The 15,569-nt window shown below is 45.8% G+C and overlaps 1 protein-coding gene across 1 annotated transcript in view; it reads left to right on the top strand.

Annotated features, from left to right (window-relative positions):
• The window catches only part of slc13a1 (solute carrier family 13 member 1), a 94,666-nt gene that overhangs the window by 54,802 nt on the left and 24,295 nt on the right, over nucleotides 1-15,569 (top strand). Inside the window, 2 exon segments of the mRNA XM_078567538.1 lie at nucleotides 310-411; nucleotides 6,238-6,332. Coding sequence (XP_078423664.1) covers nucleotides 310-411; nucleotides 6,238-6,332 — 197 coding nt within the window.

Below are 15,569 nucleotides of genomic sequence, written 5' to 3'. Positions count from 1 at the left end.
GGAGGGTAGAGCTATGGGCAGGTAGGGAAGTTCTAGTGGTTGATCAGGAGAACACTAAAGAAAATGTACATTGTTTGTATGTTTTTGTATCTCTTTATGGTTGTTTCATCCTCGACCCCTTTACATCTCTTTCTATTTTCAAGTCTGCCCCTTTGACCATACCACTGATCACCTCCTCCACACCTTCTCACAATTCTACCTGGTATTCCTTTCCCTCAGTAATTATGACCCATACCTTGGATGTTCCATTACATTTAACTTGTCATAGAGGAACAAATAAAAATCAAAGATTTATTTTGTGTGTTTCAGGTATCAGGAGGTTGTTACCCTGATTATTTTTTTCTTAATGGCATTATTATGGCTTACACGAGATCCTGGATTTTTCCCTGGCTGGTCCTTTCTTTTCCCACAGTAAGTGGAAGCAGAATGATACATTTCAACACCTGAGAGCTATAGGGGTTGAGATTTTTAGCTGAACAAGAGTGATGAAATGTATCATTCGTGTTGTTGTACGTGTTGTTTGTACGTTCATAAAGATCACATTCAACCATTTATCATGATGATGTAGGGGAATCAATTAGTGACAGTTGGAGCCTGTTGCAATGTTTAATATGCAATCTGTTTTTGATCACTTAAAACAAGGGAGCTGGTTTAAACTCAGATCAGGTTTCAAGCAGGTGAACCTTATGTGCACCCTAAATTTTAGACCCGGATCTCATTAACATCAGATTGGTGGGCTTCCCACTTGATCCCATCAGGAACCAGAAAGACTGCCTATTTTCTAGGTGTAACTTCCAGCATGTCTCCAGAGCCTTGTTAAATGTCAGAATAGATCTCTTAAAAGGAAGCTTGACATCTCTGCTCCCTGGTTGTTCTGTAATTTTGCTGCAAGAGGAATTCCTCCAGAAACAAGTTGGACACAACCCCAGATCTCCCTGGAAGTCTCGATGGAAGATTACAAAGATTGACATGCACCTGGCTTGGTGATAGGTGGTTAAAATCAACTGTGCCAGGTGCATCATTCCAAGAACCTGTCAAGAGCTACGAGGGTAAGTACAGCTGCTTATTTCCATGTCTCTCAATATCACCTGCAAACAGTTTTCATCCCACCCCTGGAACCCTGAACAGTTTCCTCCTCTGCCTTGACCAACCATCACATGAGAACACAATCTGACCTCTCCCCATTCCTCCTATTTTTCTGTATCTCCCCCATTCCCCCACCTCCAAAACCGTCTCCATGGGGGCTAGGAAAATTAAGATCACGCTTTCCATTGAAGGCCTCCACATCCTGATTGCCCATTTCTTCTTCACCTCACAGCATGTACACAACAAGCAGAAGAAACATCACACATCAGTACCCATTCATACCCTAGTTGTGTATACATATAAATATAGGATTAAGATTTGGTTAATCTGGTTAATGAAGTTTTTGGTTTCTCCTTATTGAAAGCTTGTAGAAAAGGTGAAATGGTGAGAAATTGTTCATTCACTGGATGCTTTCGGGTTTGATTTGTCAAGGTACAATTTTAGCAGCACTGTGCTTCAATTATTTGCTAAAACTCTAGGGTGTATGATTAAGGGCCTCAATAGGCTCAAGGGCGAACAGGTCACTCAATACCCTCCATGTCCCCCGTAAAACAGGAGATGGGTTGAGGAGGTGGGAAGGCAGAGAACAGGCCAGGCCGTGCATTTTACATGACCCTCCAATCCCCCTCCAACCTTCAAACCCGCCTGTGGGGGTCTGTAAAATTCTACTCATTGTACCTTGTAAGTTTAAATACTGTGCATTGCTAAATTCCTTAATTTGTGAATGAAATAACTATTAAAATTAAATTTAAAAATATGAAAGAAATGAGCTAACTTTTTCTATTTACCTTCCACACACTGCTTCTCCCGCTCGCCAAACCTCCCATCTCTCCCTAACGCCCAAGCTACCGAACCTTCCACTTGCAGCACATCAGGCCCCCCGACCTGCCTGCTCCCTGCCAGCTCCCTGCCTCCCCTGCTCACCGCTACCCCTCTCCTGATCCCTCACAAGGTGGAGTGGTGGAAGGCAGGAGAGTAAGTTTGGAGCAAGAGGAGCTTCGAGTTGCAAGGTCATGGATGTAAGCCACAAACTGGAGGGTAAGGGGGCAGGAGGGTCGGGGGGGGGATGGTGTGAGGGTGCCGGAGGGTCGGGTGGAGTGAGGTCGCTGGAGAGTCGGGGGTGGGTGAGGGGGCCAGAGAGTTGGGATGGGTTTGGGGGGGCCAGAGAGTCGGGGAGGTGAGGGGTGGGGAGAGTCGGGGGGAGTCTGCCTGCTGGAGGGTGGGCGGTGAGGAGTCTGGAGGGTGGGGGGCAGTCAGGGTGAGGGGGTCGGTGGGGTGGGGTTGGGTGGGGTGAGGAGGCTGGAGGGTTCGGGGTGGTGGTGTCGGGTGGGGTGAGGGGTCCGGAGAGTGGGGGGTGGGGGGGTGTGCCGGCCGGCCGGAGGGTCCGGGGAGAGTGGGTGGTGCTGGACAGCCGGCCGGAGGGTTGGGGGACGCTGCTCCACAATGGCACCATTTGGGTCACATGACCTTGCGCTTGGCCTGAATCAACATTAAAATGAAACTGCCAACACTAAATGTGAACAGCCGCCCTATTAATTGACCATGTTAAACTGAAATGACTTAAATTGGAGTGACTTAAAACAAGGACTTGCTGTACATTTCTGGGCTCTGCATGGTGACAGAACCAGTACAACAAGAGCAGATGGTTATCCAGGGACAACTCAGGCAAGAGCTCGCTGGAGAGCAAATCCCTGCCTCAGGTCTGCCAAAAGGACAGGGATACTGACTTAACAGCTCCAAACTTGAAAAGAAAATTGCTTGTCTCACAAAAGCAATTATAGAAGGTTTTCAAGGTCAGCCAAGGCTTTTCACAATCATGGCTAATAGTATGGAGGTGTCTGCTTCCAGCTTGTGTGGTGGCATTTCACGTGACATTGCCACTCTGGAGTCTACCTTGGATTGTGGAACCAACTCCAGGGATGTTGCAGTTAGGGGTCCATGTTAACAGCCTTTGTACCTTTTGTTGGAAGCTTAAATGTTCACAGTCCAGCCTCTGGATGCCACTTTGGAGATACCGGTAGACCGAATAGCTTTAAGGTGTCACCTCCTCTCTTGTGGTCTCCTATTTGACAGATCAGTGGTACTGATGAGCCACAGGCCCATGGAAGTGGCGGTGACACAATGGGAGCAAGACATGATGCCCTCTCTCAGGATGTGAGCAATTCTGCACCCTCTCAAACCCAATCAATGCCATCCATGGTGACCAAATGCCAGCTAGGTCAAACTGCCCTGGCAGCAACCAAAATACTGCCATCTGCAGCTGAGGCCATTGTGAGCTTGAGCACTTAGGGATCACCAGACAGTCAACTGAACATGAGTGACAGCAGTCTTTCACCTTGGGAGCACTCCATAGGAGTAGTAATGCTAATAAGTGACCACTTAGACAACAACATAGTATAAGAATGTCCTTGTCATATGGAGATCATGCTAAATATTTTATACCTCAGCAATGTAATGTCTATCTCTGAATTTCAACGATGCCTTGACCCATATCGTAGCCTCCCACATAAAGATTGTCATTGGTTTTGAGGTATACTGCTGTGATCAGAAGGGCCGTTTATTCAGGAAGATCAGAGAGTTCTCTTAATGCCCCGGCCAAACATTCCTTCCTCCATCAACAGCACAAAAAACAGGATCAACCAGTCCTTCAGTTCATAGTCATTCATGAGGTGCTGCATGTGCAGAATTTAATTTGCAAATATCAGTAACAGTAGTTACTGCAGTTCCAATTTAATTCATTGTAAAAAATACTTTTTAATGGGATACAGGACCTTATTTTTATTTTGATGGGATACAGGACCTTATTTTTATTTTTAACATTGGCATTAATAACATTATTTAATGAACATCTGTAGTTCGGTCTTAGAAGTGATTATTGAAATGCCTTTGGATTCTTCTGTTCAAATGTCTAAGATACAGGTAGCATATAAATTATACACTATACAACATGACCAATGGACAGCATGCCAGTAATTGTGAGAATAAAGCTAGGTGTAGTGTGTATGAGGAACAATGTGCATATATTTAGAGGTATACATTGGGAATTTACCCCACAATGCATTGCCTTCTGAGTTGCTACTTCCAGCTGCATTTCTGTAAAGCAGCAGTGAACGGAGGCCAGATACTGGGTGGAATCTTGTTGAGGCATTGGGGGTCTTGTCTCCTCTATGAGAGACCTGCACTGCCTCTTTCCATGAAGGCCCACTGAATCACACACCAGTCAGGCAGTGGCAAGGTCACCTGGAATCATGACCCTGGGATGCAGAAGCCTCACCTACTGAGAGCTGCCGGCCAATCAAAGGTTGATAGCTCTTGTGCTCAGCAGCACCACTGTGGAGGCTGTGGCTGCTGCCAGAAGGACAGGCACCAGAGTCCCAGGATCGTGGTGCGACCTACGCCACAGGTAAGTAATGTGGGGTGGGGAAGGGAGGGGTTTGGCACGGTGGGGTCTTTGGGGGTAGGGATGCAGGGAGGGTCGGCAGCAAGGGCGAGGGGGATAGCTCTCAGTAGTGCCCTGCCCTTCCTGATGTCCAGTCCCTTGATCAAGCACTGAGTGCCTTTGATCATGGGAGCCAGCATCCCCCCCACCCCTAGCCCCGACAAGCTGGCTGCATGGTTTTACCTGTCATGCATGCCGCATGGCGACAACCCAGCTGCCAGCAGGAGTAATGCCAGTGGTGACGGGTCGAGACCCTAAAATAATCATTAATTGGCCACTTAAGGGCCTCGATTGATGGTGGGGCAGGAAGGTCGACCATGGGCCTTCCTGCCCAGAACTTAATTCTGGTGGAGACGGGAAGACGGCAGGGTTCCAGTCCACCCCACCCTGCCTAAGCTCTTCCCAGCTCCATGCTCCCCACCAGTGGGAGCACAAGATTCTGTCCCTCTATCTCACATGGGACATAGAGATGTGAGGAAAAGATGTCACTGAACTGTGGTTGTACATCAATGATAGCCCATAACAGAATGAATAGACAGCTTTGAGCAGCTTAGCCACCTTCCAGCTACACCATAACAATGAAAACTTGCATTTATATAGTGTCTTTAATATTGTAAAATATCCCAAGGTGCTTCACAGGAGCAGCATCTAATAAAATTTGATACCAAGTCACATACGGAGACATTGGAAGTTGGCGGGGGGGTAGTTGCAGAGCTTAAGGCCAGGCCAGTTGAAGGCATGTTACTGGATGTGAAGCAATTTAAAATTAGGGATGAGCAGGAGCCAGGATTAGAGGGGTACAGAATTCTCGGAGAGTTGTAATGCTGGAGAAGGTTGCAGAAATAGGGCAAGGCCATGACTGAATCTTAAAATTGAGGCATTACTAGATTGGGAGTCGATGTAGGTCAGTGAGCACAAGGTTGATGGGTGAAGCAGGATTTGGTGCGAGTTAGGATTTGTGCAGCAGAGTTTTGGACAAACTCAAGTTTATGGATAGAGAATGGAAAATGAGAGGCCACCGTATGGAAACTAGAACTGGGGCATAGTTTAAGAATAAGAGGTCTACCGTTTAAGACTGAGATGAGGAGAATTTTTTTTCTCTGAGGGTCATTAGTATGTGGAATTCTCTTCCCCAGAAGGTAGTGGAGGCTGGGTTTTTTAATTTATTCAAAACTCAGTTAGATAGATTTTTGTTCGACAAGAGAATTGAAGGTTATGGGCTGCAGACAGGAAAGTGGAGCTGAAGTGGCAACCAGATCAGCCATGGTCTTATTGAATGGTGGAGAAGGTTCAAAGGGCCGAATGGCCTACTCCTATTCCTAAGTCCAATGTTATCTATGTGTTTTTTTACCCAGTACAGCATTGGAATAGTCAAGTTAGAGGTAACAATCAGCAGTAGATGAGCTGAGGAGATGGGAGATGTTACAGAGGTGGAATTAGGTAGTTTTGATGATGGAGAGGATTTGTGGTTGGAAACTCGTCTTCGGACCAAGTAAGGCGGCAAGATTGCACGCAGTCTGGTTCAGCCTCAGATAGGGTTGATTATAACTTGCAAAGTTGTTTGAAAAAACAATCTCATCTTGTTATTTTAAAAGGTTATTTTAGAACATGCCATGAGATATTCCTGCTGCTGTTCATAGCTTTTAGGAGCAAAACTTTTCTGTCAATTAGCAAGCCTCAATGCAAACTAAATGTAAATCTTTCTTCTGCAGGTATAAAGGTTTTACCACAGATTCCACTGTAGCCCTCCTGCTTGGACTTTTTTTCATCTTGCCTGCTGATACGCCTTCTTCAGTTTTCAAAGAGAGTTGAGTTCTTATTTCAGATTTTTTACTTAATTCATAAGGTTTAACTACAATCTGAACAGGTTAATCTCAACCTCAATGACTGTTGTTCACTCTCAAAATTCAGACTGTGGTCTGATCCATTAAAATAGAATACACCAGGTTAACTGAGTTTGTAGGTACTGTATATTGAGTTTATAGGTGAATTATAAACTGAGTTGATAGGTGCTGTATGTTGAGATTGCTTCATAATTTGTTATAACGGGTCAGAAACCCAATACTTTACTTTGCATTCAACAAAATCACAAAGTTGGGGCCGATTAATGGAAAACAAGAGACAGGAAGCTTGTTTGGAGGAGAAAGTACAAGTGGCCCTGAACCATATTATGAGTCACAAAAGTATTCAATAGAATTGTGAGCTTTTAGATGTAATGCGTGATTCAAGCACACAAACTGCAAGAGGATTATAAAGCAAGGATTATTTATTACACTGGCATCAGATCTTCATAAACATTAACAGAAGAACTTAGCTCAGAGAAACAATCTATTTACTATGGACATTCACGGCCAATGCTCCAGATCCACCAGGAAACCGTCGAGAGCCTAGCTCCTGATTTCTAACCAGACGTACTCCAGGCTGGTGCTCCACCCATGGCATTCCAAGGACTTTGTCTGTTATCCCGAGGGGGCCCCCCAGGGCTAACTGATTGCCTGCCTTGGTGTTCTCCTGAGCCAAAGACCCCTGTTGGTGGGGAGCTAGTGCCCCGCAGGGAATGCTACACAGTGGGCAGAGCCCGGCATCCACCCCATCCTGAAGTCAGAGGTCAGGACGCCGAGGTTCCACTTGCGTCTCCCACTACACAATGCTTCAGCATTGGTATCCCAGCAACGACACATATCACACAGTGACTGTTTACTAAGCAATCGTGTGATCAGCTGGTTTAATTCAGCTACAATGGCTAGCACATTCAAATCTACATTGGTGTCAGGGGGCTAAGATCTCACTCTGTATTTTTTTATAAAATATATACATCATCATGGCTAATTTATAAAAACTGGACAAAGACTTTAAAATGACTGAAGCCATGGCTGGCTATGACTCAAACAAAAGGAACTTTTTGGCATTTAGAGAAGCTGCCACCTCCTTATCTCTGAAGAGACGCTAATGGCTCGGTGAGCTGCAGAAGACCAACTTCCAAGGGAATTATACAAAGGCCACTTTCATTTCTTAAACCAGGCCTGGCCAAAGGAGATTGCCAATCTGCGAGTACAAAGGACCCTGAAATCTCTTGAAACTGTTAACGGTTGAAACATTAATAATTTCAAGGATCCAGGCAGAGTAATATATATCCTTTGTTAAAACCAAAGTGGAGAGGTGGGAGCCACATGACTGCTCCCATACCCCCTCCCCCTCAGGCTGGTGAAAAATGTAATATTGCCTTGTGGGAGCTGCAAAACTCAATCTGCCATCTTCCATCAGCCAAGCAGCAGCTCAGAAAAAGAGCTCCATCCAGTTTTAAATGCCTGGTCCTATCTAAGCTGTTTCAACTGGAACTTCCTGAACTTCTGTACCAGCGCTTACAAGACTAATTAATCTCTATGTGCCTATCCCATCATGGAGGTCATCTCTACTGGAAAAGTGAATTACCCAGCATCAGTCTTCAGCCTGCCAACCCTTGTGAAAGAATACACCATTGGACTTTGATTCTAGGCTCATGTGAAACATTAAGTCTTTGCTGCATAGTCTTTTCCCTGTAATTATTTCCTTCTCTATCCCTCTTTTTATTGTATGAATACACTGGGGTCTACGTAGTGACATCCCTCTCCTGTATTTTTTGTGCGACTCAACTAACCCTCTGAGTTTACCCTATCGCGTGTTTGCTGTGCACTTTTTAATAAATTTAGATCACTCCAAAACTGAGGGATTGGGAAACACGCCACCACTTATAAAGGGGGAGATCAAAATCAGAACACCGTTCTGTTTGCGAACAGATGGTGAGAGAAGAAATAGGGGCTGTTTAAATTAAATCCCCTCCTGCTGGAACATAAATTTGGAGCTCAAATCCAGGAAAATCCAATGTGAATTTGACCAGAGTCCAAGTTAAGAGGTGAGCCAAGTCTGACAAAAGAGCCAATTTGAAGCTAAGGGGAAATCTCATTGGTTGGAACAAATTTTAAAATTCAAATAACTAAAATGAAAATAACAGCAAATTCCCTTTTCTCCTAATGCTAAGAAAATAGCAATGTTTGATGCCCAGGTGTTTGTTCAGCAGGGGAATTTAAATGGTGAAACTTTGGCAGCCTTAGCACAGAACAATTGAAAGCTGTAGCTAGGGAGGTACAGTTAAAATTGCCCAGCAAAGTGAAGAGACATGAACTGACCCAGTTGTTGGGAGACCATTTGGATGTCATGTTAGCAGGAGAACAGTTTGACGTAGAGCTCAGCTGTGACACCGGACCCCCTCCCCTACCCAATTTCGAGCTGGAAATGCTCAAATTGGAGCTAGAATTTCAGGAGAGGGAAAGAGGGAGAGAACAAGAGACTCAGGAGAGGGAAAAAGAAAGGGAAGGAGGGAGAGGAATGGAGAGAGAAGAATTCCAGCTTCAAAAATTGCAAGTAGAGCTAGCAGCTCAAAAAGGGCTAGGAAGACCTGACATGTGGAAGCTGCGAGAGAGAATCTCTCTTTATCCCCTATCTCCCTAACTGGAAACCGCCCTGTGAGGCCCTCAAATATGTTAGATTTATTCCCAAATTCAAAGAGTGATGTGGAATCACTTTTTGCCACATTTAAGAAAATAGCACAACAGCTAAAAAGGCCATCGTGGATCTGTGGGGAAGAGCCCAAGAGGACTACTCCATGGTGCCCCCTGATTTGTCCTTGAATTATGAGCAGACCAAAGCTGTCATCCTAAGTGTCGATCAGTTGATCTCCGAGGCATATACTAACAATTCTGGAATGCTCACAAGAAGCCCACACAAACCTACATCGAGTTTGAACGGCTGAAGCAAATTGCATTCAACCAACGGATAAGATCTCAAATAATCCTTAGGGGTTCTATGAGGGTTTGGACGAGTTGGTACTTTGGAGGAATTCAAAAATTGTCTACCCTCCAACCTGTGAATACACCTAGAGTTGCAGGGAATCCTCACAGCCCGGGATGCAGCAGTCACAGCAGACAGCTATGATCTCACCCATAAGCCTAGAAACTCAGGTCGACCCTTCCCGTGAGCCTTGGAAAGCTAAGTAGGGCATTCTAGATAGGAAAGGTGCCCCAACCAGAAAAGAAAACACCAAAGAAGGGCGCAAGAAGCCCGAAAGGAGAACCCCCAGACACCAGTGTGTTCTCATTGCAATAAAATAGGCCATTAAAGACCTGAGTGCTGGAGATTGCGCAGCAAGCCTTTTGGCCTAATAGGGCTTCATATGAGTAGTCCCCTGAAGTACATCTCAACAGGTAGTGCAGCAGAACTGGCAGAGGTTCTCACTATGTGCGTTTGAGCCGGACAAACTCCCAGGGACCTTCCGGAGTTTTGTCCTGTCAGGAAAGTGTCGTCCTCCCCGTCCCAAAATATGAGCAAGTCTGTTGTACTGTTCCAGGACACGGGCCACTCAATCCCTCATGTTGGAGGGGAACGTAAACCTACCCCCAAGCCCTCCCTGAAAGGCAAAGCCCTGATCAGTGGAGTGGGAGGAGGATCTATGTTTGCACCCCTCCATAAGGTCCACCTAGAGTGTGGCTTTGTTTCAGGCCCTGTCATGGTAGGAATTGTCCCTAAGCTACCAATAGCAGGAATTGATTTCCCCCTTGGGAACGATTTGGCTGGTAGCAAGGTGTTAGCCAGTGAAAGAAAAGAGGCCCAAAGAGGTGAAATAGTACCCATAAACATTGAGCAAGGTCTGCTTCAGTGTAGCAAGGCTGAAGCCAGGGCTGTAAAATTGAGGTCCAGGAAAGGCCCCTAGAATATAACGTAGATTCACCAAGTATCCCAAAATTAAATAGGGACCAGAAAATTCCTAAAGCAGGGAAAGAAGTAGTGAGGGGGATGCCCCACATAGCCAAAGAGCCTGAAGGAAGGCAGGTTATTAAGTCTGGAAAGGAAAGGTTAAGGACTTGCCTGAAGTAGGGCTGGCAGAAACCTTCTTTCCCACACTAGATAGGGACAAAGGGCGTCCCCAAATCGATGAGCAAATAGGGAGTGAGATGTCTTACCCAGTCAAAAAGCCACAAGGGAATGTGCCTGGAGCCACACCTCCACTTGAGGGCAGAAGTGTTCCAGGGAAATGGAACAAGTAAGGATAGTGTCCCCCACCAAAGCCAAGGGCCCCGGCTAGGAAGCCATTGATTGGTCTGGCTAGTAGCTTTAAATTTAAATGTGGGCCAGAAAGTTCTCGCTTGGCCTAGAAAGAGTGAGGGTGATGCTTCAATTAGCTGAAAAGCCACCAGGTGGTACAGCAAGAGCTGACCATCCATCAGAGGGCAGTAGTCTCCCAACAGACTCAGAATCTACCATGCAACTGACCAGCAGAGGGACCCCCAGCCAGATTGGACCTCATGCTCAACCACATTAATGTTGAATTACAAAGTGGACAGTGTTACCCACCATATTTAAAATGGTCCATAACAACCCACCAGGCTACAGCACTGTAGCCCTACCCGATATGATTGTTGGAGAGGCCCCTGCCAGAAGGCCATCTTTCATTCACCTGGTCCCAGAAAGACTGGCCCAAGTTCAGGAGCCAACTCCCCGCCTGCTGCCATGCCAACCCAGAGCACCTAGCAACAGGAGCTGGAACTCTCCAGTTGTGCTAGCACCTGAGAGACCTTTTAAAACACCCTAATCTCCTGACAATCAGCCTAACCACGGTCCCTGGGCCTGAACAGCTGAGCCCACAGGTTACCAAAATTGACCGGCAGGAGCTAAACTGGACAAGAGCAGTTCAGCCCCATGACCAAAAGACCTGGCTCTCAGAGTGAGATACCCAGCATTTCTCTGCCAATCGCCCAGAGCAGCTTGACCCTCACTTGCCCCCTGAGTGCTAATGACTGCAAAGCCCCCAGACCCTTTTGGGGATACTTAATCAGGAGTTGGACAGGCAGAGTCTAAAATCAATGCCTTTGCTTATGCCTGACCCCCAACTGAAGGGACTTGGAAATCTAACCCTGAATAGACTTCCCCAACAGATGAATTTTGAGTCTTCCCAAGTCACCTAAGCCTTCCACATCCCAGGACCAGACAATGTCCTTGCTGCTCCAGGTTTAAACCTCAGGACAAGAAAATGCAGGAGGGAACTGCCATTGCCCCCACTATCTGTGTGTCTGACGTGCCAGTATGAATGACAGAATGCATGTATACTCCTTCACTCTTATTCTTCCTTCTTAAGGCCACATATAAAAAGAGAGATAGAATTCATTTTTTTCCCTGAGGCAGCGAGGTAAGTCAGGTGGCTAAGACCTCACTTTATGTTTTTAGAAAATATGTATATCATCATGGCTAATTTATAAAATTTTAAAAACTGGACAAAGATTTTAAAATGAGTGAAGCCATGGCTGACTATGACTGTAACAAAAGGAACTTTCTGGCATTCAGAGAAGCTGCCACCTCCTTAACTCTGAAGAGACGCAAACAACCTGGTGAGCTGCAGAGGACCAACTTCCAAAGGACAAAGGTCATTTACATTTCTTAAGCCAGGCCTAGCCAATGGAGACTGCCAATCTGCTAGGACAAAGGACCTTGAAACCTCTTTTGAAATTCTTAATGGTTGAAACATTAACAATCTCAAGGATCCAGACTAAGGAATATACATAAGCACATATAAATTAGGAGCAGGAGTTGGCCACTCGGCCCCTCAAGCCTGCTCCACCATGCAATAAGATCATGGCTGATCAGATTGTTCCTGCCTATCTCTAATAACTTTTCACCCCCTTGTTAATCAAGAATCTATCTAGCTCTGCCTTAAAAATATTTAAAGACCCTGCTTCCACTGCCCTTTGAGGAAGAGAGTTCCAAAGACTTACTACAATCTGAGAGAAAAAAATCAAATTGCCTCTTACTCTTCTAAACACCAGCGGATATAAACCTAGCCTGTCCAACCTTTCCTCATAAGACAACCTGCCCATTCCTAGTATTAGTCTGGTAAACCTTCTCTGAACTGCTTCTAACGCATTTACATCTTTCCTTAAATAAGGAGACCCGTCCCATACACAGTACTCCAGATGTGTTCTCACCAGTGCCCTGTACAACTGAAGCATAAACGCCCTACTTTTGTAATCAATTCCCTCACAATAAATGATAAAATTCTGTTAGCTTTCCTAATTACCTGTTGTACCTGCATACTAACCTTTTGTGATTCATGCAATAAGATACCCAGATCTCTTTGCACATCAGAGCTCTGCAATCTCTCACATTTAGATAATAAGCTTTTTTATTCTTCCTGCCAAAATGAACAATTTTGCATTTGCCCACATTATACTTGGCCCACTCACTTAACTTATCTATGTCCCTTTTTAGCCTCCTTACGTCCTTTTCACAATTTACTTTCCTACCTATCTTTGTGTTGTCAGCAAATTTAGCAACTATTCCTTTGGTCCCTTTATCTAAGACATTTATTTAAATTGTAAAAAGTTGAGGCCCCAGCACTGATCCCCGCGGCACACCTCTCATCGCATCCTGCCAACCAGAAAAAGACCCATTTATGCCCAATCTCTGCTTCCTGTTAGCCAACTAATCTTCTATCCATGCCAATATGTTACCCCCCATACCATGAGTTTTTATTTTCCACAATAGCCTTTGATGTGGCACTTTATCAAATGCCTTCTGGAAATCTAAGTACAGTACATCCACCAGTTCCCCTTTATCCACAGCACATGTGACTACTTCAAAGAATTCCAATATATTGGTTAAACATGATTTCCCTTTCACATCCTTTGTCAAGGCCATAGTGGAGAGGTGAGATTCATGTGACACCACCCCACCTCCCCTTGCCTTCCTCTCAGGCTGGTGGAACCTGTAATATTGCTTTGTGGAGCTGCAAAACTCAGTCTGCCAACTTCCATCAACCAAGCAGCAGCTTAGGAAAAGAGCTCTGTCCAGGTTTAAGTGCCTTGCTCCATCAATGTTGTTTCTATTAGAACTTCTGAACTTCTCTACCAGTACTTACAAGACTAATTCATCTCTACGTGCCTATCCCATCATGGAAGTCATATCTCCCATAAAATTGAATTACCCAGCATCAGTCTTCAACCTACCCTGTGAAAGACTACACCTTTGGACTTTGATTCTGGACTCACATGAAACAATAAGTCTGTACCCTGTAACTCTTTCCTTCTCTATCCCTCTCTTTTTATTATTGTGTGAATGCACTGGGGACTACCTAGCAACAACCCCCCCCCCCCCGCCCCACCCCATCTTTTGTGTGTGCGTATCAACTAATCCCCCTATCTCAAGTTTGCTGTGGGGTTATTAATAAAAGTTGGATCACACCAAAACTGAGGGGTTGGGAAATATGTCACCACTTATAAAGGGGAGATCAAAATCAAAAAACCTTTTTGTTTATGGACAGGTGGTGAGAGGAGAAATCAGGGCTGTTTAACTTAAACCCCCTCCTGTTCGTAACATTGGTGTCAGCATTTTCTTCATGCATCACCAATCTGGGCAAATGGTAAGGGTTGGGATGATATCCAGCATTTGCTCAAGCTGACATTTTTAGCCCCTCATCCATATTGGTAGTTTTAATAGCACCCAGGCTTCCTAACGGATCAACCATATAGGGGCCTAGGCAGGTCATGACTCCAGAGATCATATGATTGGCAGCACTTGTTGCTTAAGCTGCTGCCTCATGACCAGTCATCTCTACATCTTCTGGAGTAAGCCTCCTCGCACTGGATGCACTCCTTGGATTCGCAAGACACAGATCGTCCAGGATTCCTCGTTACTATCCAAGTCCCCTTCATTAGAGTGACTATCTGCCAATGCTTCAGGTTCATGGATGCCGCTTACCTCCACATCATTCACCAGACTTTAGGCCTCAAGCAACTTCACTCTGTGAACCATTTTCTGATGTTGCCCTCCCACTAACCAGTTCAATAACATGGGCGTGGCCACAAGCATGGAGCCTCTTGATGACATTGTGGGGATCAGAATCCCAGACATCCTGTATCTAATTCTGACGACCTGATATTTCTCTTGTGCTGGTCGGAAGGCCTGCCTTGTCAGCTCCATGATTGTGTAGCATTTTTCTTCACAGCGCTTCTTTCTTGCTCCTCTTGGATGCCATCTCAAACGTCCAGTTTAGCCTTGAGTGATGCTCAGCTATCCACTCATCAATTTGGCCATCTCTGTCTGAATATATGGTGAGCCCAAGGAGATGTTCCTCAAGAAAGACTGGGTCTCTTCCAAAGCAGAGAGAGTGTGGAGAGTAATCCGTGGAGGAAGGTGGGGTACTATTATAAACATAGACCAGCTCTGGAAGGCCCTCAGGCCACTTTTGTTTACTCTCGGGAGGCAAGGTGTATAATCAGTCATGCAGACTACGGTTGAATTATTCACATGCTCCATTACCCTCTGGGTGGTAGGGGGTAGTGCTGATCTTGGCAATGCCATAAACCTCGCAAAGCCCCTATAAGATCTTACTCTGGAAGTTGCATCCTTGGTCACTGTGGATTCAACATGGGTCACTAAACTAGAAATGCTGTAGTTGAATCTTGTAGGATCAAAAGTAAAACAGCTACCTGTGCAGTGTTTATCAATAGGAGCACCTCAGTTAACAGGGGAGGCCGGATTTAGTCATTGCAGCAGGCCTGAACATGAGGGGTGGGGAGTTTGCGGCACCCAGGGCTTCATCTTGTCAGCCCAGCTGACCCTATTAAGGACAGCTGCCTGCCCCCAAGAGCTGCTAGCCAATCAGAGGATCAGCAGTTCCACAGACTCAGGGAGACCCAGAGCAGTAACCATTCCTGGTACTGCCTGCTGAGAAGCTGCCAAGGTTCACTGGATAGTACCCTCCCCCCACCCCGCCACCGACCCCCCCCCACCCCACCCTCTCCCATCCTCCTCCTGGTGGAGGGCCCCTGCCACTGGTAAAATGCTAGTGGTGGTGGGAAGAGCCCCTTAATTGGCCGCTTGAGTGGGTCAGTTGGCCTCTGAGCAGGAAGGCTGTCTGCCACTTTGCCAGCTGGGCAAGATGGAATAGCGGCAAGAAGAATGATGTGCACATCACCCCCTGCCTTCCCTCCCCTTTTTAAATGCTCCCTGCCTCTCA

This window comes from Cetorhinus maximus, chromosome 22, assembly GCF_964194155.1.
Source record: "Cetorhinus maximus chromosome 22, sCetMax3.hap1.1, whole genome shotgun sequence".
Classification (NCBI taxonomy): domain Eukaryota; kingdom Metazoa; phylum Chordata; class Chondrichthyes; order Lamniformes; family Cetorhinidae; genus Cetorhinus; species Cetorhinus maximus.
The sequence above is the reverse complement of the archived record's forward strand: the minus strand, read 5'-3'. Positions and strand labels throughout refer to the sequence as shown.